The sequence below is a fragment of the Aethalodelphis obliquidens genome, unplaced genomic scaffold (assembly GCF_003676395.1).
Source record: "Aethalodelphis obliquidens isolate GAN/ISIS:26980383/991018 unplaced genomic scaffold, ASM367639v1 scaffold55, whole genome shotgun sequence".
NCBI classification, from domain to species: Eukaryota; Metazoa; Chordata; class Mammalia; order Artiodactyla; family Delphinidae; genus Aethalodelphis; species Aethalodelphis obliquidens.
The window spans coordinates 4,246,488-4,271,473 of record NW_020837999.1 but is presented as its reverse complement, the minus strand read 5'-3'; the positions used below and the strand labels follow the sequence as shown (position 1 = coordinate 4,271,473).

General features: G+C 44.5%; 1 protein-coding gene across 3 annotated transcripts in view; it reads right to left on the bottom strand.

Moving 5' to 3' along the window:
* Positions 1–24,986, bottom strand: part of ASTN1 (astrotactin 1) — a 332,481-nt gene that overhangs the window by 75,325 nt on the left and 232,170 nt on the right. For all 3 annotated transcript variants that reach the window (XM_027086238.1, XM_027086239.1, XM_027086237.1), the window contains exons 10-16: positions 23,268–23,405; positions 22,602–22,752; positions 14,378–14,544; positions 11,808–12,002; positions 10,282–10,409; positions 3,957–4,061; positions 1,875–2,063 (exon numbers count right to left, since the gene is read on the bottom strand). In XM_027086238.1, the coding sequence (XP_026942039.1) occupies positions 1,875–2,063; positions 3,957–4,061; positions 10,282–10,409; positions 11,808–12,002; positions 14,378–14,544; positions 22,602–22,752; positions 23,268–23,405 (1,073 nt within the window). The remainder of the gene's footprint in view (positions 1–1,874; positions 2,064–3,956; positions 4,062–10,281; positions 10,410–11,807; positions 12,003–14,377; positions 14,545–22,601; positions 22,753–23,267; positions 23,406–24,986) is intronic.

The window sequence follows — 24,986 nt, the reverse complement described above, 5'->3', positions numbered from 1 at the left end:
GTATAGCCCTCTCAGAACACTTGTCACCACTAGTGTATAAATTCCATTCCGGAGCAATCCTCTCCAGAGTGCAGAAAAGCAGAAGAAAATCTTCCTTTGTCTTATGCACTTATAATCCTTAATCAGTAGCATGCTTTGTGCTTTGGGAATAAAAAGAAATTAGTGCGTAGGGAGAAGAAAAATATTTATGGGTAAGAATCACATCCAACAATAAGAGAGATAAACTCTATGACACAGAGGTAAGATTCAGGAGTCAGCTGGGGGGCAGGTATACATGGACAACTGCAAGAGATCAAAATAAACATACTAAAATATTTGAATATCTTTTAATATCAATAACAAGCAAGGGGTGATATACATCATATTTATGAGAACTAAAGCCAACAGTTGGACTGTGACAAAACTAGTTCCTGTGTGTAAGAATGGAGAGGGATAGGGCATAGTGCCAAGGCCATGGACAAAGTTCCCTCCTGGGCTTCGCATTTAACCTTAAGGATACTACAATGCTCAGGATAGACGCAAGAGGTAGAACCAGGAGTTCTGAGGAAGGTCAGACTCGCATCTCCCAGCAGTCCTAGAGCCTGGCAATCCTTGAACCACTGGCAAACAGAAATAGAGGAGGCTTTAGTCCTTTGGTTCAATCGCTAGGCTCTGGCATGGAAACATAACAAAGTTTTGCCAGCTGGAACTGGTCTTATCGAAATGTGCTTACATTATACTCCTTCTTGGCAAATTGGAATCAGAACAATTTTAAGATGCTGAAGTTTGAAGGGATACAAGAAGCCTGCGGTTGTCTCTTTGAGCTTAGAGGAATCAGGACCTGGGGGGAAGCCTGCAGTCCAGGTACAAGCCTCTTGCTTCTTTTGGAAGAAAGCTCCCAGTCAGAAGAGGGGCTCTCATGCCTCAAGACAAAATAGAAATCTGTATGGAGCTCAGAGAACCAAGGGCATCTCAGCCACGGGAGCATATTTTCTCCCACTGTAGCACTGATGACAGCAGGGGGTCCCTAGTCTCAGAGGGACCCTTGATCATTAAATCTTAGGATGACCTACTTCTTGAGTTTTCACTGTGCTAATTTCATCACTTGCCCTTTAGCAACTCACACATCCATAATTTGAGCTCATCAGAATGCCATGAGGATAAGCTCAGAAGAAGAAATTCCATGAATGGCAATTCTAAACCAGTCTTGGTTGATCAGAACACAAATTTACCAGCCAGTACTCCTCCTACATCAGAAGGTGATTCAAAGGGTCCCAGAAATTCCAATTTCTTACACTTACTTGGACTGAATACTAACTTGCCATCAAACAGTGGACCAAGATTTATTTGGGAGGCTGTTATCCAGAGCTACACAAACACCTGGGGCAATGGAGATTTCCTCACAGCACAGAGCAGTAGGAAAATTGCCCCCAAACACAGGGCAGGATGGAGTGAGAAGGGGTTTACTACGCAATTACCGGAAGGGGTTGCCAGCCAGTGTAGGATGGGATTGCCGGAGGCAGGGAGTGGTGGGGGAGACTGAAACGCTCTCCTTTTCTCCCCCACTCCATAAGAACCGTCTAGTATTTTGCCCGTGCTATGGTAACAGGATGCATGGTGGCTGGTAAGCCCTTTAGAAGACTCCCTCTATGATAACCCGCTCAGTGGTCATACAGTTTGGACCCCCTCCTGCATATAAAGTTTCCCCAAATACTCCCATTTTGACATCTGGTTTTAGCAACCAAACCTTGGCAATTTAAAGGGTGGGCAAGAACATCGAGGCAAATCTGAATTAGTCCTTCACCTACAGACTCCCTATTTTTGGTCCTATGGATGTACCTAGGCAGCCAGGACTTGCACAGGGAGTAGAACTTGCTGACGGGCATGTCACTCACCTTTGCTGATGTCTTCGTATTCCAGCCAGAGTCGCCGCTGGACCTGCTTGTTTGGGTACCAGATAGAGCAGGATTCCTCAAAGCCGTAGATAGCTTCCTGGATGTAATGGTTGCCAAACTGGTCCAACAAGGCTACAAAATCCCCACGAGATGTCGCCCCGTCTAGGGAGTGGAGAGCATTGCTGAGGGCTATGGAGAAAGGTCACCCAAGAAAAAGAGTGAGGACTTACAATATGGGTATCTGGATTCCCAGGCCAACCAGCCTCAACGTGCAAGTGTCATGTGGCCCAAAGTGACGTTGGAGAGCTGGCTGGAGCTACCAGGTACTTCCAGGTAGCTAAATCAGACATTTCAGTTCCTAAAAGAATATTCCTTCCACCCAGTTAGTTATGTTGTTAACTTCGTGCAAGTTAAGTATAACATTATCAAATCTCCACTACCTCCCTGCTTAAGTCAAAGTTTTTTGTTTCAAATCACAAGTCATGACATTAAATCAATTTAGTGAGCTCAAATAATAGCATTTAAAAAATGAAAAAGAATAGCACAGTCTAAAATAGAAACGCAAATACCAGCAGAGAACATTTCACTTGGGAAGATGAAGTATGGCTTCATGAACCTTCTGTGGTGTGTATGTGGGGACATGCCTGTGCACAAAGTCACGGTGTAAAATGTGCTGTAACTGTGGGTAGTGACCAAAAAAGTTTTCAGGATGCTGCCTTCATGCAGAGAAATGGGTATGGGAAGATAATGGAAGAAGAAAGATAAGGAAAGCCACTAAAATGCTGCTTACCTTTATTTAAGAAAATCAAAAGTATAAAGACTTTGAAATGGCAAATGGAGGAAGGAATCTGTTTGCCTCCTCCCCAGACAAATCTCCTTGGATTTGCCTTCCCTGTTTAAGAGATTCATATTTGTCAGAAAGGTAACCTATGACAAATTTTCCAAATCCAATACCTTCTCTACCTGACCAACTTTGTACAGCCTTCTTTTTGACACACCTGTGTCCTATCAGGACAAGGCAGAGCCCGGCCCAGGCTTGAGACCCCAAGTGCAGAGGTCCACATCGTCCATGATGCCACGTGTGGCTTTTAAAAGCACGTGGCAACAGAGATATGTGATTGCTATCCCCTGATAGGCATAGCACCTGTGTTGCGTGCAGACTGAGTACGTGGAAAATACTGCCGGATTTTTCCAGGATGACGAGTAACCTTGCTCGTTCCAAGTGTTTTCTGCACCAGCAGAGCTCACTTCAGTAATAGCCACATCCCAATCCCTTCTTGCCAAGAACTCTGTCGTGATAGAAAATAAAAAGTTCTGAGTCCCTTTGTGTACTTTGGAGATGTTTTATATCCTTAATGCCTCTTCTTTCTCTAGTATATGTCTCACTTCTCTTCACAACTCTCTATTTATCACTAAGATTTGAAGAATACTTATACAAGGTGCCTCATTTTTCTGTTTTGGAACAATTTATCCTAAGTTCAGAATTCACTACTCCTTAACTTATTAGATATAAAGATATATATACATATCTTTATATATATAAAACATAGATGTAGATAAAGCTACATTCATCTATCTATCTATCCATCTATCTTGCTTACTTGCTTTTAGGAACCATAGCTATTTTCTATTTTTCCACTCCCCTTCCTCTTTCTTGCTCTCTTTCCCTTATTTCTTTCATCATATAGAACCTCTAAGGTATAGTAAAGTATACTCTTTGCACTTGGAAAGTTTTATTCTGTCAATTTATAAAAAGTTTGCTTTCGCATATCCTCTCTATACACTGGGTGACTCCAGGAAATATGATAAAGTAAGTGTTTAAATTTATCTCCAGTGGTTCCCGCCTTGCCCTTTCCATCTCTTCTATTATCCAAGATAAGACTTGCAATTTAATCTATGCTAAGAAAATGATCCGATTCCAGCCATTTGCCCTGAAGGGTGAATCGAGTGACTAGGTTATAGATCTCGTGGAATGGCTACATTTTGGATGGCATCTTCAACATTGATAAAAGGCTTGTGCCCTTGGGAAGGAATGCCACACCCCAGGAGCAGGTGGGAGGGATGGCTTGCAGTTGTGCTCACCCTGAGAGACGGTCACTTGTTTGAGTTTGATGTGGTACAACACAGAGCGGACCTTCCAGTGCTGCAGGACGGGGTATCCGGACACCTCACTGAAGTTCACCATCCCTAGGGACAGAGGAAATGCGGGCTCAGTGCATGTAGTGGATTCTCAAGTCCCAAGTCTACTGGCTTAGGGGGTGTAATTGTGAGGAAATGAGAAAGCATTTTTGGATGGAGAAAATTTCTGGAATCATAGTAACAACAGCTATCACTTATTGACCCTATACTCCGTACCAGGCATTCAGCTAAGCACTTTGTATATAGTCATATGATCCTTGTAAACTAGGTGTTATTGTCTGCATCTTATAAATGAGAAAACTGAAGCTTAGACAGGAGTTTGCACAAGGGCCCTAGGCCACCAGGTAGAGCCAGGATAAAGTTCCAGATGTGTCTGAGACCAGAACAGGGTTCGTAACTATTCTACTACAATACTCCCTTAATAAACTCATGTGAAACTCTGGGCTTACTGTAACACACAGGTTTTTACACTCTTTAATAGCTGCAATAATTGACTCAGCTCAAGTTCCTGATAACATCGATTGTTGTGTCCCACTTAACTGATTTGTGTTCCGTATCTAAGTTTTAATTACTCTGAAGCTGATAATGCTTGTTTCGTCTTTACCAGGAGGGACAGTGTCAGCATGACTAAGTTAGTAAGGGGCAGGAATGGGCCCTATACTGAGTGTCATCTATGTGCAAGACACATGATAGGCACTTTATTTGTGGTCCCTATTTTACAGATGGGAAAACTGAGGCTCTGGGAAGCCAAGTTACTTATCCAAGGTCACTCTCAATAAATATATCCTTGTAGCCTCTTAGTGATGTTGTAATGAGCTGTTCTTGCTGGAACACCTTGTAGAAAGAGTGGCACTCTACTTGAATTCTAGCCATTACTATAAATATAAAATGCTACAGAAACAAAATAATTAGGCCACAGGAAATTAAAAAATCACCTTGCTAAGTTTAGAGCACCAATTTTGGCTTCATTTCTATGCCTGATGTATGCACATGTGTGCGTATATATGTACATATGCAAATATAATGGCCACATATATGATAAATTTAGATAGACAGTGAGCGTGTGTGTGTGTAAATATAATGGCAATAATACATATGTAGTGAATTATCCTGCCATTTTGACCCATGCTTCCTTCAGGCTAAATCAACTAATTTAGTGCCTAAACTGGATGAAGAGTAGGTAGGATTAATTAGCTGCTTGTCAACTCTGATCAAATTAGCTGAGTGATTGCCAAATTTCCATTTCTGTGTGAATCATATGGGAATAATTATCGGTAGAAAAACAGGAAAAAAGGTCAGAAGAGGTGCTTATTGAATCAATTGCTTAAATCTGATCTCAGGTAATCAAAGATAAGTTACTTGAAACTAAAAGAAGGTTTTCAGCAATTTTCCTTTCAAATGCTCTTCTGTTAGGGCATTAAGCTTTGTGACGGCAGTCATACTTCTGCATACGCTGGCTTTTCGCCTTTATGTCAATTGTAAAAGCGTATAAAGGAAATTCTAACTTTACAGGTTTAAGACTCCAGTCACATACCTCCAAGGTACGTTTCATTCGAGTTATAATGTGCATGTTTTGTAAAACTGTTCTACGTAGTATGCATTCTCTAGTGATGCTAGCTCATCAGCTTGCTGTTATTTCAGAAACTCTATTAATAAAAAGATAGCGAGCCCGATAAAGATTTTTCAGTATATCAGGAAACATTCCCTTTAATGGACTTGTTTCCTAGCAGGAAAAGAAAAGGGCAGGAAATCAGGAGGCGGGAGTTCTAAGGCACCCATGCTGCCGAAGGGGGCAGTTTCTGCCTGCCAATCAACTGGCCTGAGCTTCCTCTCTGGCTACCTGCCCAGGGGACCTTGCGATTCTCAGTTGTTGCATCTGTAAAGTGAGCGGCTTAGCTCAGATGACCCCTTGTTTCCTTTTCAATTCTGTGATTCCAACCAGCTGTGTGACTTGGGGCTAGGCAACTCCTTTCTTTCAGTTTTCGTATCTGAAAAGTGGGGATGATAGTATTCATCCTGCCTACTTTACAGGTAGGTTGTCAGGACAAAATAAAGTTACGGGTATAAAAGCACATTGAGAAAAGCTAAAACATCGTATACATACATGGTTTCCATAATGTTGTCACCCTCCTCCCTACCTCTCTCTCATCACTTCTAATTGTGTGAACTTGACATTTGTTAATTGACGTTTTTGTTATAAATTCCCAGGCCTTAGTTCAGGTCAGTAGAGGGAAGGGAAAATAAAAGAAGCACGGGTGTTGGCGGTGGGCAGGGATGACAGTGTCCCACATTCGCCCAGGATGAGCCAAACAACCAAACTCCATTACTTCACTGCTAAACAACAATTCTACTGAGTGCCTTTATGCTGCACCATAGTCAGGGAAACAGTTATATAACTGTTAATTCTTGGGAAATGTTGTTCTGTGCCCACTTACAGATAATATTTCCATTAGTTAAAAGGAAAGGGATATTTAAAAATATCTATTTTCTTGCTGAGTCATAGGATTCTTTCTCGGTGTGCCCTTGCAATGCGGTTAGTCCCAGTTTTTTATTTCATTTTATTATTTGTGATACATTTGTGAATGACTTTTTTTCCAAACAAAATATCTGTTTTCTCAAGAAAGAACATTATTTTTCCCTACATATGCTTGAAAAAAGAATGACTGAATAGACCTATGTGATAGAAAAAGAAAGAAACAAAGAAAGAAGGGAGGAAAGAAGGAAAGCAAGCAGGCAGGCAAGGTAGGAAAGAAAGAAAGAATAAAGAAGAAGGGAGGAAGGAAACAAGAAAGGGAGGGAGGAAGGGAGGGAGGGAAGGAGGGAGGAAGAAAGAAAGGAAGGAAGGAAGGAAGGAAGGAAAGAAGGAAGGAAGGAAGGAAGGAAGAAAGAAAAAGAAAGAAAGAAAAGAAAAGAAAGTTAGTTTTCTCCTGTTATTTTATTGAAATGTCAAGGGGATGCTTAAGATTCCGTGATTATGGTGCCCATCGGACCCATGAATGTGACCAGCAGCCTCCTCTTCCTCCTTGATCTGCCTCTGGACTCTTTTTTTTTCTCAGCTGAGAGACTGAAAATACAAATGGATGATGGCCAGACCGCATGTAAAAACAGAACTCTGACCCACAATCTGCAGCAACCAGCCCAGCAAACCACCCTATTATCTACAGCAACCAGCCCAAGAAGCTAATCTACCGTCTCTAAGTCAGACTTGTAGGAAGTCAGACCACCATCTCTTCTAGTTCAGGAAGCCAAATAATAACCCCTGTAACAATCAGGCCAAACTCACCAGGACTTGATTAATAACTGACAGCTTCCCTAATTTTTGTTCTTGCTTCCAAGTTAGGTTCCACCAGAGAAAGTCAAATAGGTCTCCTAAACATTTACCTAAGAATACCTCACTCCTGGTTAGTTGGATCACCTGCCAACAGCTTACATGCCTATCAGGGCATATCTGAAGCCCTCCCTTTTTCCCACTCTGAAGCTTTCCTACTTCTCTGCCTGCCTCTCAGTCTCTGCCAAAACGCAAGTGATGGTGGCTGACTCCCTTGCTGTGTGTAAATAGCCTTCACCTGTTTTCATTTTGTTGGTCTTCATTTATTTCCACACAACTTATAACACCAAAAAGGCTTGTAAAGCATAAGAGTTCTTAATTGTTTTGGTAAGGAAGAAGGTAATCGGCAAGATAAAACACATACATCAGAAAATTTCCAGTACATTCTTTAAGCCAATAATTCTGAAAGCTCGAAATAGCTGTTATGTGTAAAAGGATTCTCTAGTTAAATAGACTTGGGAATTGCCGGGCTAAGTAAAGTGAAAGGTATTTCTTTAGTGCAGGACTTCTTGGAATCTGTTCCATGCTCAGGTGCTGCAGATTGCTGAGAGGTAGATGCTACTTCCAAATTATTTGAAGATAGAACCTATTTATGAGTGGAGGGCTGGTTTTTCATGAAAAAAACATGCTTGAAAATGCTGATATAGAAGAACCTGAAGATCACTTTCGCCCAAAAACCTTTTAAGCTTGTAGGTTTATGGGGACTGTGACCTATAATAGCACATAGTGCGGCATGATATGACATTCTCTGTATGACTCTCAAGAAAGATATAATTAAAATGTTACCAGAATTAGGAAATAAATATGGAAGAAAAGTAGTCAACCATCTCTAACTGATTCTTCTAGTTATTCTGGGCTTTGAAAAACAAGACTGATTCCTTCTTACATCAAAGGAAATACCTGCTCTTGGACTAACTGGTATCACTTCTTAATCAAAATACAGTAAAAAGAAAGGCTGGGTAGAAAACTAGCAGGTCAAGAAAAGTTCTCTCTGTACTTTTAGGAATGTCACTGTCTCAAGACCATGAAAAAGGAAAGGTCCCACCAGGACATCCTTCCACTCCTTTTGCCTCTGATATACCAAATCAGGAGAGGTCCAAGGGCACAGGGAAGAAAGAAGTTTCTCTTGTGGATTTGAACAAAGTTTGGATCTTTTTCTTATTTCCAAAGATGGAGATTCAGGCACATGTTTTTCTGATGCTTCTCAGATCTCTCCTCCCCAAAAAGCTCAGGTAGCATCCAGGACTACTCTGTGTCTTCCCAGCCTGACAACTGAAATCTCACTTCCATGTAAGTTCTAATGTGTGAGAGAGTTGCCCTGGTGACTCTTTAAACAGAAGCCAGGTAGTTTATTGGCAGTGTGGAGCCTGTCCTGCTTCTGTGCACCATCTCACACCTCCTTTACAAGGCATTTTACACACACCCAGCAAGTGTTTCTCAGCCAATGACATGGAAACAAGAAAGCCAGATTGCCAAACACTAGAGACGTAGGCTTTCAGGACACACCCAGAGGTGCACTTTAATTTTTTCAGGTTTGTGTGTGTGTGTATGTGTGTGTGTGATCTTTTAGAAGGCAGCTTATTTCGATGAGATTTATTTCTGGTCCAGAATATATCTAATTGTTTTCTCCCTTGCTCCCTTTCCTTCTTCTATAAGGAAAGCACAGTTTGGTAGTTTGAATGTTCATATTTTCTTTCTTCCTTGGTATATTTATATATTTAATAAACATACATCTCAGTATGTATCGGGAACTGTTTTTAGAACTTCATGAATATTTATTCCTCATACTAATCCTATAAGAAAGATAATACTATAATATCCATGTTTACAGGTAAAAAACTGAGCCATGGAGAAGGTAAGTAACTTGTCCAAGATCACACAGCCAGTGAAGAACTGAGCTTAGCTGTCAGGATTCAGAGCCTAAGCTAGTGATCACTATGCTATACTAACTCAGACAGACCTACTTCTAATCCCATTCCGGTCTAAATGAAATTTTCGGACATAACTTGATATCTGAAAAAGGCTTACACTCAGTTCAAGCTATTCTTCAGAAAAGGGGAAAATAAAGGGGAGAAGGGTCTAGAATAAGGAAGACATAGAATGAAGAAGGGAGAGGAGTAATGGAGAAATGAACAAAGCTGACAGTGGAAGAGCTGATGTCGAGACTCCTAGTAGGTGATGCTGAGTTCCCGGTTGGCTGCCTCTTAAGGGTCCCTGGAACACTTTGAAATGCCTTCTTTGGTCCAGGAGGTGCTAACTGGGGGTGTTTAGTGGCACAGAAAGGAGAAATGACCGCTAGTATTCCTGCCTCTCCCAATCAGCCCATACCTTCGTTCCACAGTGAGCCGAGGAGAAGAGTGCCGTTGGGCTCCAAGCAACGTTGAGTGACAGGTGTTATGATCCCCATCTTATTATGGGGGCCATGAGACCCCAAGAGACTGTATTGTCTAATGTCACACAGCTAGAAAGTAGCAGAGCCAGGAGTCAAACCCAGGGTCGTCTGACAACAAAGCTCTAGCATTCTCTACTCTCTCACACTGCTCTAGAAGCACTTGCCGGGGAACCAATGACAGATACTTAGGCTCTAAGCAATCTACCTTCTTTCTACCTCTCCTGTGACCTAGTCACTTCCTCTAATCCACTGAGAACTCTGAACTCTTACATATCTATTATTTCATTTGTTTTCAAAGCATCCCAATAAGACTAGCAGGGAAAGGTATTATTATGGCCATTTTGCAGAGAATTATGTGATAATATTGGCCGTTTCACTGACAAATAATCCTACTAGTGTTCAGTTTTAGGACTGAGCTTTTATCACATATCAAGAAAATCACTGGCTTTGAAACCAAAATAAGCAAGGTCAAGCGTCTTGAGCTCACAGCATCACAGGGAGCTGCTTGTTTGTTTCTGCCAGTTAAGTAAGGTGTGTGGCACACTCACCAGTCAAGAAGTCTGGGTCCGGGGTTGGTTCCGAGATTTCCTCCAGGCACTGATTCTCCAGGGGGACAGTGGCCACCACAAGACCATCTGGCAGTTGCTGGTCTAAACCTCGAGCAAAGTTGTTTTGCCTGGAAACAGAGGCCGACGTTCATCTCTGAGTGTTCAAGTGAACACCACTCTTTGGTGAGTGATCTATGTCTCAACCCACAATGGACCAAAAACTTTCCCTCACCCTGGACCCCACTCAAGGTACATGTCTGGAGCAAGACACGAGTGTGAGAAGTATGGCAAGGGCTGAGGGAGATGAGAAATAAACCAGCTGAAAAGGTCTACTTACAAGATCGAGAATATTCTTCCCCCCATCCCACACCAGTCCCTACCCCCTGATCCCCTCTCCAGAAGATCTGGGCAAATGAAGCCACCACAATATTCATTATGACACCTCACTGCTTGCCATTGGCAAATGAGGTCCCAGGCTAAAAGGGGAAATTTTAGTAAAGTCTACTGTCTGTAACAGAAAACACAACTGACTCCAAAAAATACCTCGAAAGTTTACTATCAGTTTGCCTGTAAGAGTCCAGACCTAGCTTGCTATCAACTGCTGGTCCATATTATAACACTTTCAACATCATCATCATCATCATCATCATCATCACCACCACCATCATCTCCTGAAATGCATGGATTCTGAGGATGATGTATTCAAATAACCTAAGATAGATTAGGGACAGGGGTCAAATGGAGAATTTCCTAGAAATATTCTAAGTCAGTGGTTTGAAACATTTTGTTCTCAAAACCCGCCTTTACACTCTTAAAAATAACTGAAGGCCCCAAGTAGCTTTTGTTTATGTAGATTATATCTATCAACATTTACCATATTAGAAATTGAAAGAAAAAATTAAAAAATATTTATTGATATATTTTTAGATGACAATAATAAATCCATTAAATATTAACATGTCTTGAAAAATGATGAGACAAGTGGCATTATTTTACATTTTTTGCAAGTTTTTTAAATGTCTGATTTCATAGAAGACAGCTGAATTCTCACCTCTGCATTCAACTTATTGCAATATATTGTTTGGATTGAAGTATATGAAGGAAACCCATCCTCTCTGTAGTTGGAAAAGGGAGGACTTTGAATATCCCCTGAGAGGATCTCAGGGATCCTCAGGGATTCTTGGACCATACTGAGGACCTATGCTAGATTTGCTAGATTGACTCATTCGCCAAGACTCAGAGGGATGATAGAACCTGAGCATTTTGTGGTGGCTTCCATGGAAAATCTTGTAGTCTCTGCCTGGGCAAGGTAAAAATTTATTTTAACACTTTACTGTTCAGGGTTCTTGGGTTCTGGAAGGAGAAGTGTGAACCTAGTAAAGACCAGGGGAGAGAAAATAACCTATCCTTTTAGGGTCACAGTTACCTGGATCCAAGATACAAGACTTTATGCTGACTTTAAGGCCCATCAGAGAAGAGACCCATCAACAGTCCTGAATAACCAGTGCTATGGACGTGGGGTTCACCTGAATGTTCCTTTCAGCACCTGTCCAGCAGCCACTTCCTTGGAATGGTTGTTGTAACCAAAGAACATCTCCCCAAAGAGGGTCTGGTTCATGGGGAGCTCTCTGCTTTCCCCACAGTCACCTCCCTCTGGACAGGTCTCTGCGATGAGCTGGCAAGAGCGTCCATCCACACCAAGCTTGTAATCCTCGATGCACCTAGCATGGTGGAAAGCTCAAGATAAGAAGTTATTCCATCAATGAGCCATGCAGCCAATGCAACCCAACAGATTGGAAAAAAATGCCTTGGGAGAATGTTGGATAGCCAAAGATTATGAGTATCCTGATTTGATTTTGTCCCCTATATAACTCAGTTTCTTAGGTCTATAAACCGAGTCTTCTTGCATTATGTGATCATACAGAGCCTCTCACCTTTCCTTCGCGGATAAGTGCTTCCAGAGCTTTGCAGTTCTTTCTCCTCTAATAAATGTAGGATTTCCCAGATAGGTCTGAGTAAGAATCACTGGATATAAGCTTATAAATGAGTTAACACATTTAAATACAAAGTATTCTAGAGTCTTTCTCCAGACCAATCTACATGGCCAGACCCTGCATTTGTTTGGAGGGTAATTAGGCAGCAAAAAGAATGACACTGTGCTTAAGAAATTAATAACCTTCTAACCTGGTCCTGTGACAAGTCAGCTAAGAAATTAAAAAGATTGATCATCTTGCTGCTGTGCTCTGTTTGAATATATCCAAACATAAGATTAACTCCCCCTTAATTCAGAGTAGCATTCCTGAACTAAAGAGATGTTAGGGCATGTTGTGTGGACACCTCCTTGATATCCTCCCCATTAAACATGTGCAGTTACTCTAATGGAAGAGCAATACTGATGTTGGTAGATATGGGTCAATAACCCGTAAGTCATTAATTGGACTTTATTTGTAGTTATAGTGAGAAGAACATTATTTGTTCGTTCAAGTAAGAACAGCTTTGATAAAGCTGTCATTTTAAAAGCATATTGATTTAATTTGGATCTCTCCTTAGAAACATACCAAATTTGGAATTTATAGATGTTCATGACATTAGAACACATCATTTATTGCTATCTATAGTAATTGTTGCAATAAGATAAAGAACTCTGTTCTATATAGAGGAACAAATTATCATAGTTTTAAGTGGTGAGAAGCAATATTATCATGGCAATTACGCCGCCCTTTACTGGGTTACCTTGAATTAGCTGATTGAACTCCACATCTGTAAAAGTGAGAAAAACAGTAGCTGCTTTGTTGGGTTACTGAGAAGATTAAGTGAGATACTGAACTCAAAGAACTTACGTTGTGCCTAGCCTATAGTAGGTGCTCATTAAATGCTGCTATCGTCATTAGCAGAGGTACAAATGAAGCCTATGTTAATGTAACTTTGTTTTCCCCATTCACCATTTACCTATCGTGTGAACAGGTGTGAGCAGAGCTCTTTAATTATAAGTGCATGTGATTTGGTCTTTCTAAAGAACCTCAAATCAAGGACTTCTTTTGGCAGGCTATATATAGTGGCTTGGAGAGTGCTAAAGGTACATGGGTACCAAATTCTGACGAAATAGGAAAGAAAGTCCAGTTAGGGACCTACTGTATTAGTCCAGGCAACAGACCTGATTTGAGACCCACAAAGGACTTTATGGCACCAGCTGAGGTCTGGGACAAGATACAGTGGTTCCTTCCTTGAGCCATAACACAGTGTTTCTGGAAAGAATTTTAAATTTGGCTGGCTCCTTCTTAGTCCATCCTGAGCATCTTGACAACTTGCCCTTTCACACTGCCATCTCCCCCATTCTCCTTTGTGCTCGTGGCCGCACATCCCATCGTAAACTCCTTTGAGAGAGAGGAGACCAGACCTCACATCCTACTGTGTCTCCTATATCTGACACCTAACTAGGTTGTCTGCACAAAGTGGGTGCTCAAATATATGTTTATTAAATAAATAAATTCTATGCAACTTTGGCTGAATTTACCTCATTAATTGAAGTGGGTCAACCATAATGATGACATTATAGAGACTTTAAAATTGAGATCAAGCTTCCATTTATGGAATGGGATTTTACAAGAAACTAAACAGGAAAACTGCCACTTGCAAAGAAAGAAAATAAAATGAAATACAATAAAATAACATTATTAGTCCACTGAATAATCTTCTCATGATTATGCAGCAGGCACTGGCTTTTGGCAACAATCCAGCATGTCCCGTCTTTGATAATTGATTAGTTTCACACAATCCTTCCCAAGTTTTTGGACCGTGGAATCCTTTTGTCACAAAACAATTAACATAGCACCACAAACACAGTTTGGAAATTCTGGTGTAAGCAGGCAATGATTTAGGTAAACCCCTAGGTCAGTTTCCTCATTTTCAGTGGTGACACTAGATTTCCCCTAAGGGTCCTTCCAACTCTGACTTTAAAAATACCCCTTTTCCAGTCCTGAAGGCTCTTTCCTCAGAGCCTAAGGGCTGGCCTAGAGTGACCAGTTCACATCAGTTTACTTTCCTGAAAGTCCCTCATCCCAGTAAGCCGGTTGGCCTCATGGGCAGTTCAACTCACCCGCAGAACATGAGGATGTTGTACACAGCGGGGTCATCCGGGAAGGGCGCCATCTGCTGCAGACACAGCTGCTCACAGCCACCGTTGAAGCCATCAGAGCAGTCCACCCCGATGTGGCGGTCATAGCAACCAGAGCTGTCCTTCATGGGGCTGAGTCCGGATGGGCACTGGCACAATCAGAAAGCATCCACACAGGTGGGTGAACCCGGGACCTGGGTTCTCTGGGAACCAGAGTGTAACCACTGATGCCTATTTTTAGCATTCAGCCTTGAAACCATCAACATTGGTAAGTAATGCACGAGTTTCCCACTATGCTGGACTCCCTATAAAAGCAAGTGACCTTTTTTGACATCTCGCTTCTTCTCTCTGGGCACAGATCACACACATTTGCATTAAAGCTGATTCCTACCAGCAGGATGGAAGGGAGCATTGCAGCAAGACAGGGCCAAGGTGTGCTGGCCTCCCAGTTGGGCCTCAGGCGGGCAGGAGAGCGGAAGTGATGGGCCTGAATTAAAATGCACTAGAAGAGACTCCTTTGGGCTAGGGGAAGGGGGTGCTGCTGTTTGGACTTAGGATTAATAGGACTTTATTTTTGACGTCCAAAGCACTTTGTCAACATTGGTACCGGATGGCAATGTTGGAGGAAGCGGACTGAGCCAGGGCTGCCAGCCGGCAGCAGGAAGTGGACTTTCTCCGTGACCTTGGACGGAGCCACTCTCTCCTAGTGAGCGTGGCGGTACTCATGACCTTCCCACCTCAAGGATGCCCTGAGGAAGATGCACAGACCAGGGTACCTGCTACATGAGCACCCACAGGTGCCATACTTGGGTTTGGGCTTTATCCCAGTTCCCTGGACACTCAGTGTAAAACGCTGAGCTTTTCTGGACCACCACGTCCTCAATAAACTACCCAAGAATGACAGCAGAAGAGATAATGCAGGAAGAAATAATCAGTCAGGTCCCAGGCAAGACGAAAAGGCTCGGTGAGCAGTTGGAACACTCACAGGGGATCCACGACGAGCCAGGCAGTGTCTAATATTCCTGCGTCTTACTCACGCAACCCTCACAGCATCCCATAAGGTAAGCGGGCTGATCATCCTCACTTCACACGTGAAGAAACGGGGGCACAGAAAGCTTGACCTCCCTAATGTCACATGGCTGATCACGGCAGGACCGCACCTGAAACCTTGGCAGGCTGCACCATCACCAGCTCACAGCACAATCAGGTTCTCCCACACAGTCACTGTTGCCTGAACACTTACTAGTAGCCGGGCGCTAGGCTATGTGCTTTAGGTATTCATCTCACAGCACCCTGTATTATCCTCATTTAACAGACCTGGAAACTGTTAACACTGCCAATTAACGCATGAACTTCTTACTGCACTGGATTCCATCTAAAAGCCAATGCAAAAAAATACTCTACGTTTACATTGCTGTTGATTCCTTCCAACAGGCTGGAAGGGGAAAGATAACTTGCCCAGGGTCCAGCAGCTTATATGGGGCACAGCTGGGGGTCTGTGTAGATCTGACCTGATTTTAGTGACTGCTATACACCTACTGTCAGCTAGCTAAAACACTCCTCCAAAACTAAAACCAAACAGCAAAATAAAGCCTTTTAAAACTCGGTAGAACAGTGTTAAACACCTCCTCTCCTGCGCTGCTGCCTGTCTGGCTCTAGCTCCTGGTTGCCAAGCACCTTGGCCTAGTAGCCTGCAGCTGTCACAGGTGTGCCTCTGAAAACCCACCTCCCCTCTCTCCATGCTTCCCAACTGAAGATCACAGCAGGATGGGCACTGTTTGCTGACACTAACTCTGCAATTTCCCAAACAAATGCCCCCCCACCATGAGCCTGCCAGGCTCTCAGCCTGGTCCATCCCCTTTCTCCCCAGGGAGCCAGCTGGAGTGCTGGAAGATGACAGCATTTAAGGATGTTTCCAAGGGCTGCCTCACGCTGTACACACCCAGATGTTTCAGATGATGGTAAACGAGCCAATGAGGCGGCTGAGGATTGCACCCCACATTTCTTTAGCCCCCTCCACGCACCCACTTTCTTGGCCACCCAGCTGTTAGGCCAGATGTGCGACTAGAAGGGAGCTGGCTTCACCGCTGTGAAGCTGCCCAGGCAGGGACATGGTGGGTATTGAAACACAGAAGTTTGACTGGAATTAAATGGGCTGCACTGGTTGCCATGAGTTCTTTTTTCCTTCTATAAAGCTTGAGAAGAGCCATCCAAGTAGAGACAACGCCAGCGCTTCTGTTATCCCACCTCACGTGGTTTCAACCCTGGTACCAGCTTAGCCATCTCAGTCACTAGCCAGCACTCCCCATCGCCTCAACCACCTGCTTTCTTTTCAGAATGCCCCATCAGGCGTGATGTTCGACAAAGACGTCACCAAATGAAACCCGAGCAGGCTTTGTTCCAGAACCCCCAAACCCGGCACATCCACATCTTGTCTGGCCCTGGTGTCTAGATAACCATCGCTGTGCCAGATTGGACCACCTGATGTTTACCCTTTTGTAGGAGATTTGTAAAGAAGACAGCTGCCTTGTCCAAGTTGGATTTCTTTTCTCTTAAGTAAAGCTAAAAATAATAATAACAGCTATTGGGAATTAAGCAATTCCATGTGCAGGACAATCTACGTAAATTATCTTCAATCTCACAATTAGACTTTTTTCCCCTTATTTTATAAGTGAACAGACTTAGACTCAGAAAGATTAGTAGTAACTTGTTTAAGGTCACAGAGGTGGAAAATGGCAGAATCAGAATTTGGACCTAGTTCTATCTGACCCCAGTGTTCATTTGTGTCCCTTCCACTCTGGCATACTGCTTCTCAAGTGTGAGAAAAGCTGGATCTTTGGAATTGCTAAAGAATAAAGTCAATGTGTCAACAAAATAAAGCAATCCCATAGATCTGTTGTTTGTTTGTTCAACTGTCTTAGGCAATTCCTTGAGTACATTCTGGAATCAATTATGGATTTCTAGATCCAGCCTAATATTCTCTCTCCCCTTCTCTTCACACACACACACACACACACACACACACACACACACACACACACACACACACACTGTATTATGGGTGCATATATTTATAGGACAAAACACTGCAAACTGTCCAGAGCAATGACCTTGAAAGCAAGACAAGATCCTCAATCACTAAAAAAGATGCAATTATCTTTACTGAACTGTAACTTACTTGGGCTGCAGTTCAGAGTAAAACATTTTTGAAAGATTTCAAAAAAAGGAAGCTGAAACTAAAAATAGAGTTTTCTTCTTAACCCTTGCTGAACCAGAACTCCCATCCCCAAGGAGTCTAACCAATCAAGTTTCCCACGGTATAAATTTGCTTTTGTTTTTGCCTGAATGTTTCATGTGCTGTTATAGTCACATGTTGAGCTCCTCAAAATCTATATCTAAACACAAAGAAACTATACGTTCCAAATCATGGCCTCTTCCTAGAAGTATCTGCAGCTAGAGACCAGTTGTCAGGAGAGAAATCTGGCCTCCAGGAGGAGCTTGTAGTTTCCCTCTGCAAGTGCTGGCCATTCTCTTCTCCCGGCTTGTGGACAATCCCTTCACTTCTTCCTTAAAAGAGAACTGTTTGCTCAGGATTGAGCCCCAAGGTCAGACATTAACCCCTCTTCGCATAGGTTACATTTAGCAGTCCCAGGAAGAAAACTCCATGTATTACGGCAACAACCCTCACCCATCAAGAAAGTCTAATATATGAGCTCATATTTCAGTGACCCCTAAAACACACAAGGTTAATCGTCTTTCATGTGATGCTCATGGCTTCTTGACTTATCACTGGTCTAAAGCATAATGTGCTAATGAGATTTAAATGATTCTCCCCATTCAATTCCTTTTCTTCACTGTCTTTCCCCTCTGTTTCTATCAATGATTTTTGGTTGATTCATTACTTAGGAGTCTAGTCAAATCTTACTCAGCCTGAGACACACACACCTCAGTTCCAGGTTATGAGGTGGAGGCTCTGCTGGCAGATGCATATGACTGATGGACACAGGAGTGTATTCAGGGCCCCTGGGAGAAGAGGAACAACTTTCTACAGCTGAGCCTGCCTTGCCTTACCTGGATGATTCATAAGACATGCAACCATAATGCCTACTCGAAATAGGTTCTTTTTTACAACACGGCAGTCTTATTCTTTTCATAAATAATGATTTCCCCGGCTGTTTGATGGGCTTTGACATGTAAGCCCAAGCCATGCAGGAGCAAGGGGGAAAAGTCTGATGGAATTAAATTTCTATTTCAGCTTCCTGCCCCCACTTCTCTGAAAGCCTCTGAGGCATAGCCTCCTGCTTACTGTCCTACAGAGGGAACGAGAGACGGTCATCTGTAATGGTCTCCGCACATCTGCGCTCCGGTAGAGGTGAAATGACACATTCTGTGGGAAACCATTGTGGACAGCAAGTGGACGGGAGGGCGGCAGGGTCGCTGGGTAATTCAGTGCTCATTAGAGCATAATGCTCTGGCAAGGAAGGTCACGTGTTCAATACGTGAGCAAGCAGGACAGCAGACCTCTCACCTTCCGAGGCCACAGTCTGCTCACCTAAGGATGTGCAGACACCTCACATAGCAGAAGGCATTCTGGGGGGTCACTGTCAGGATGAGTGTGAAGATAAGGAAGAAGCATTAGAGCACAGGCTTTCCATTTTTATAATTTTTTAAAAATAGTTTTATAGTGTTGGAAATCATTTTCAAACTTCAAATACGGTTTTATATTAAACCTCAATAGGTAGGCTTGGTAAGAATCGAGATGCTCTGGTTAAAGCTGGGAGAGAGGAGACTAGAGTCCTACCCACCAAGGCTCCCCCAGTTCCCACTGCTGTCTCCCACTGATGGCACCAAGGATGCCTGCGACATAATCCCTGGAACCTGTGACGAAAGGGGCTCTGCAGATCAAGTTAAGGCTCTTGAGATGAGGAGATGATCCTGGGTTAACCAGGTGAGCTCAATGTAATCACAAGACTCCTTAAAAGTGCAAGAGGGAGGACAGAGGAGAAGAGAGAGAAGATGTCCTACAGAAGAATGGTCAGGAAAATGCAATGTAGCTGGCTTTAAAGACGGAGGAAGGGGACCATGAGCCCCAAAAATGCGGGCAGCCTCTAGAAGCTGGAAAAGACCAGGAACAGAGCCGCTAGAGAGGAAGGCAGCCCTGCTGACACCTTCATGTTAGCCCAGGGACACGGAATTGGATTCTCACCTACTGAGCTGTAAGATAATAAAATGGCTGTTGTTTTAGGCCATCAAACCTGTGGTAATTTGTTACAGCAGCAATAGGTCACTAACACATGGACTCTGCAGGACCCCCTGGGGCTCCACAGAACAGAGAACGGGCACTCCTGTGCTGTGCAGGTGGGGACCACTGCTCCCACCCTGGCACAGTAAGGACAATGGGTAGGAGTAAGACCTGTTGTCCGCGGTGGGGGGCGGACCTCTGCTCCAGGAATCATCTAAACGTTCAGCAATCCCGCCGTTGGAGAGTGGTCTGGTTTGGAACAGAGTGACTGAGGCTGGTACAGGGCTATGCCTTTCACGGGTATTTGTTTCCTGTCCCCAGAGACTACATAAATAACAGGGCAATTAACTGGGTAGCAATTAACCCTGTGGGAGTCCATGCATAACAGAGAGACATGCCCTGCCTTCCTAGAAAGAAGGAAGGTTGAGCAGCTGATGTGGACCAAGCCCACCTGTCTGGCTTGAACTCAGTCAGGAAAATATGCGGTCAAACCTGTCTCTTCCCGCATCTCTGTCCCTCTCCCAGGTTCATTAAGGGCCAGCGTGCTCTGAGTGCCTCCTCTTCTTTCATAAGCATATGCCTTTCCAGGGAAGCCTTTCAGTTCGACACTCAGAGAACTGAATGTCAGGGTTGATGTGGATGGAAGGAGGAAGGGAGCCCGATTCTCTCCACACTGCAGGTGCTGCAGCTGATGCCCTTGTCCCTGGTCCTCCTCCAGATGACACGGAAGCCCTGGGCTAACGCACCAAGGCTGCGGGATGGTACCGATGCCCAGTGGAATCAGATCAGGCGCAACGTCAAGTTTTTCTCAGTAGGGTCACAAGATTATGAGGTGGCCCGTCAGCTCTCAAGCCCCAGTCCTCCTGCCTCAGGGATCCCGTGCTTCCCAGCCAATGAGAAACAGTCGGTTGAATGGGCCCGGCCCCCATCTCCCTCCAAGAGCCACATGGGCCAGTGACTTCAAAGTCTTATGCTAATGCCAAGTGCTGGTATAATTGGGTGACTTCTGCAGTGGCTCCGATTCACAAATGCAGCGGCCTTATTGCAAATGCATATTCATCGGAACTATTCCTGCAAGCTCCGTCTCACAGAGCACGGTCTTAAAAGTACAAGAATACATCAGCACGGCAATATGCCAACTAAAAGGGGCTGGGATCACCAACAGAAGGCAAACCCTGAGGGGCTCAGAGAAAGGGCAGAGAAGTGGGAAGACATGGGGAATATATCCATGTGCGCGTGTGTGCATGTGCGGGCATGCTCAAACTCGTATGAGGGTGGTAGGGGAGGGATGTTTACATGTGTGCACACACAGTGTTTCAGTACTTATAATGACCCACCCGAGAGAGCAGCAAGGAAGGAAAGGTTGAAATCTGGATGAAGACATGCAGGTTGAATAGTTTTTAAAAAATGTGTCTCAGCTGGGAACTCCATTAGACAGTGAAATTGTCTCCTGGGGGAGCCGGTTGGGAAGCTCATTGCGTAAGACATCTGAAAGCAGACTAGCTGTAGGAAGGGGAGCACCTGGGACATCGACTCACCTCCTGGCTGCCTTTGGAAGACACGACCTAAAGAGCACTTTTCTTTGTGTTTTCCTGGTAGTCCTCTCTGTTCTGTCTTCCCTTCCTTTTGATGGACCGGCCAGGTCCTCTGCCTCCCTGCCCTTCAGCCCCTCTCTCTTTCCATTTTCTTTTCTTTCTCTTCTGTCCCTTCTCAGAGGAATCAGGCTCCTGCCAACTGCTGCCCAATCTGTGAAAGTCTGGGGAGGCCTTTGGGCTGAGAGAGTCGCACTCTGGACCCAGGTACATATCCATCTTTGATGGAGAATAGCTCCCTGGACAGGTGCTCAGAGACAGGGAAGTAGGGGGTGTGAAAGATGGAATTGGCCCCAGCATCCTCACAGCTTGCCCCTGCTCTGGGCCCCTTTACAAGAGCACAGCTGTCAGACTGGGAAGCAAGATGAGGCTCCATATCGTCTCCAGAGCTGGAAGCTCCCAGCTCTGCCCAGAAACCCTGCATAACAACGTGTCTCAGTGAATCACCTCTTCCTCTCTTTTATGCCAACTTTGTGTATGGCTTTCCTGTCTTTCTTCTCTGCCCTGTTCCCTCTCCTCTCTGTCAGGATTGCATCATTCCGCCCTCAAAAGAAGGGAAGGCTGAAACCTGACAATAAGTGTTGATGGGCATGAAAATAACTAATATAAAGGCCCCAGGAGCTGAAGCCTTGCCCATCTGCTCCTGCCTCCATTTACCTGCGTGGGTCCATCAATCTTCATATCCATGGCATGGGAGATAGCTTGGTCCACTCTAACCCAAATAGTCTTTCTAGTTCATAGCATCACATAGTTTACACGTAGCGAAAGTCCATATAGCCGATAAAGTAGAAAACCACATTTGGGGAAGCAGGACTTCGTTGCCATGGTCTCAAAGAGGACCTATGTCTGTTTTTTCTCTACCATTCCTGGCATAACTTACTTCTTTCATCATTCTGGCCTTAGGTATGTGTCTTCTAAAATTTCCTATTATAGTCAATGTAATTTGATTCTTGGCAAAGGTAGGTTTCTTCTAGAATTTCCTACTATAGTAAGTGCAGTCTATTTCCTACTAGAGTCAATATTATACTATTAAGCAGTTAATTCGTTCTCAAATTGTTTGAGGGGATCCCTCACCAACTAGAGCGCGAGACTGGCACGAAAGAACCATGCTATATAGTTCATGACATTTTCCTAGGATGGTTATAGGACACACAGTAGGTGCTCCATAAATACCTCTTGATTAAATGACTCCATAAATGCCTCATCTCTGTCAAAAGAAAATCCATAGTGTAGACTAGACAGTAGTTACAACTAGGGAGGACTCAATCTTGACCCTCTCTTTTACTCACAGCATGCTTTCAACTCTAACTGCATTGTGTCTTATCCTGTGGCCCCTCTTCCTGAAATTACAAGCTCGACAGGGCAGACATACCACGCAACCAGTGGAGTCCAGCTTGCGATCTGAGATGCAACGGAAGTTCTTACTGCAGCCCCCGTTATCCTTGCTGCAATCACGGACTGGTCCAAAGGAATCTAAGAGGACCTCCAGGCTGTCAAAGGAGGATGAGGTCATCAGCTCCTCTCTGTAGGGAGAAAGAGCAGGAGGTAGGAGGCGGCCAGGGGACGCCAGGTGCAACAGGTAGCCTCACATTCCACGTTGCTGTCTGGCCAACCGGATCATGTCTTACTCTCTCTTACAAATATTAAAGATCAACCATACTCTGAGCCTTGAACGAACAAATTATGGACATTCTCCATCTCTGGGAAATAAGCCAAGGCTGTAACTCCTGGTCAAAGAAGAAGGTCTCAACTCAGGCAAGGGAATTAACACTTTATTGCCTGTCAGTCCTGAGGGCCTGTGGGAAGTGCTTATCAGCTCTAATTTTATGACCTCTCTTGGTGCGTGAGACTTGGGGTGTGCAATATTGACCCAGGTAGCGTAGATCCTGGCACTGCATCTGGGGAATTGGAAGGCGGCCTGCCAACTTCTCCTTCCAACTTGTCTTGATTCCCTTCCCAGCACCTTGGGCGTTCAGGTAGTTTCCCACTCAGCCTCCCAAACCCATTGTGGGCCTCAGCGTCCCGAGGCTGGACTCACCTGACCTCCACAGCGTCCTCCATCACTGTCATGTCTGTCTTACACTTTGCTGAGGGGTTGATGGCCAGTTCAGCTGGTGGAATCACAAAGCTCTTGCTGAGGGGCAACCACATGCCCTCCCCGAGGGTGTAGGTGAATCTGCAGAGACACCCAACACCAGCTGGTTATGACTGGCGGGGTAAGCACCCCACTGGAGGACCTGGCACTCTACCTTCAGCTGCTTCCTTCTTAACCCTCGTAGTCCTCTCCAAAAAGGAGAGCTTGTTGTCATTTTATGGATGAGATGATCGAGTCTGAGGCAGGCAGAGAGGCCTACCTCTGCTCACGTGTCCAGCCGGTTGGAGAACTGATGATGGCATCCACTTGCCCGCTGTTAAAAAAGTGTCTTTTTTTTTCCATATCATAAGCCATCAAGTTCCAGTTTCCTTCAGATTTGAAACTGGGCTTCCCCGATCTTAAGTCAGATATAATTGGAAGCATTTTAATTGGAAAGATGTACCGGCCTCCCACCATTCCCATCCCCCACATTGCACACCCACAGTGGTAGCGACGGTTTCTCTCTGTGCCTGGAGGAGCCCTACCAAGGAAAAGAAAGAAGAAAAGCTCCCTTTTTCTGGCTTCTATGGGATGGGAGTGGAAATGACTGAAGCCAGGAGCCTCCCAGGAGGAGAGAAGAGGGATGAAGAAGGTAGGCCCAGATGTATCCTCCGCACTCCTACCCACACCCCTAGCTAATGCCTAACCCACAGGAGACAGGGAAGATTTTTCTTCTCTCTTGTAACAAGGGCTAAAAGGAATAAAGGAATCAATCAGCATTTCACGGGAGAGCTTAAGGAAACCATGAGAGATTATTTGTTTATTTATTCATTCATTTTATTTCAAAGGCATTCAAATCCTCTGTGTTCACAGTCAAAAATAGTCCCTGGGATAAAAGCCAGTGTGGGTGGGATAGCACGAGGCTGTGGCAGTCTGGCGTCCCCTTCCCGCTTAAAGTGCAGGGAGGAACAATGGAAGGATGCGTACAATTAAACGGAACCAGCACCGGCTCCATTAGCAAGCTGGTCACAGAGCACCACTTCAGACTCCCTCTCCTTTCCCCTAACCTGCACACTCCCCTCTCCACTGCCCAGGTTGCCTGAGATGCTAGGAAACCAGACTGATGACATGAGATCTTTTATGAGACATGTAGCCCTCTCCAGGACGCGGGCCACAGAGAATCCCCACTGACCAAGGCTCATGAGTTATAAGCAGCCAAGTCCTGTGATTTTCATCCACTCCCTGAACAACAGACCTGGGTAACAGAGCAGCTGAAAGAAGAGAAAGCAGGCACCCAGGGGAGAGGCAAAACCACTGAGCAAGTGGGACGTGGCCAGGATTGGGGAGATTCCTCCCTCATTCCCAGCAGTACTCTCAGTCCCCTACTTCCTGGACCTGTGGAGCAAACCTCTGCATTAAGCAGCATTGAAATAGCAGAGATCCTTTTTGCTCTGAAGGAGGCACTCGACTCTCCATGCCCACAGGAACAGGAGGCTAGGGTAGGGCTAGGTCAGTGCAGGAGTGGTCTCCACCAGGTGAGGGAGACCCATTACTAGGGGGACAGAAGAGGAAACCCACCACCCACTCTTCTGTGAAGCAGCTGGTGAAATTGAAGGCATGCCAGTTGCTACACCTACACACACACACACACACACACACACACACACACACACACACACACAC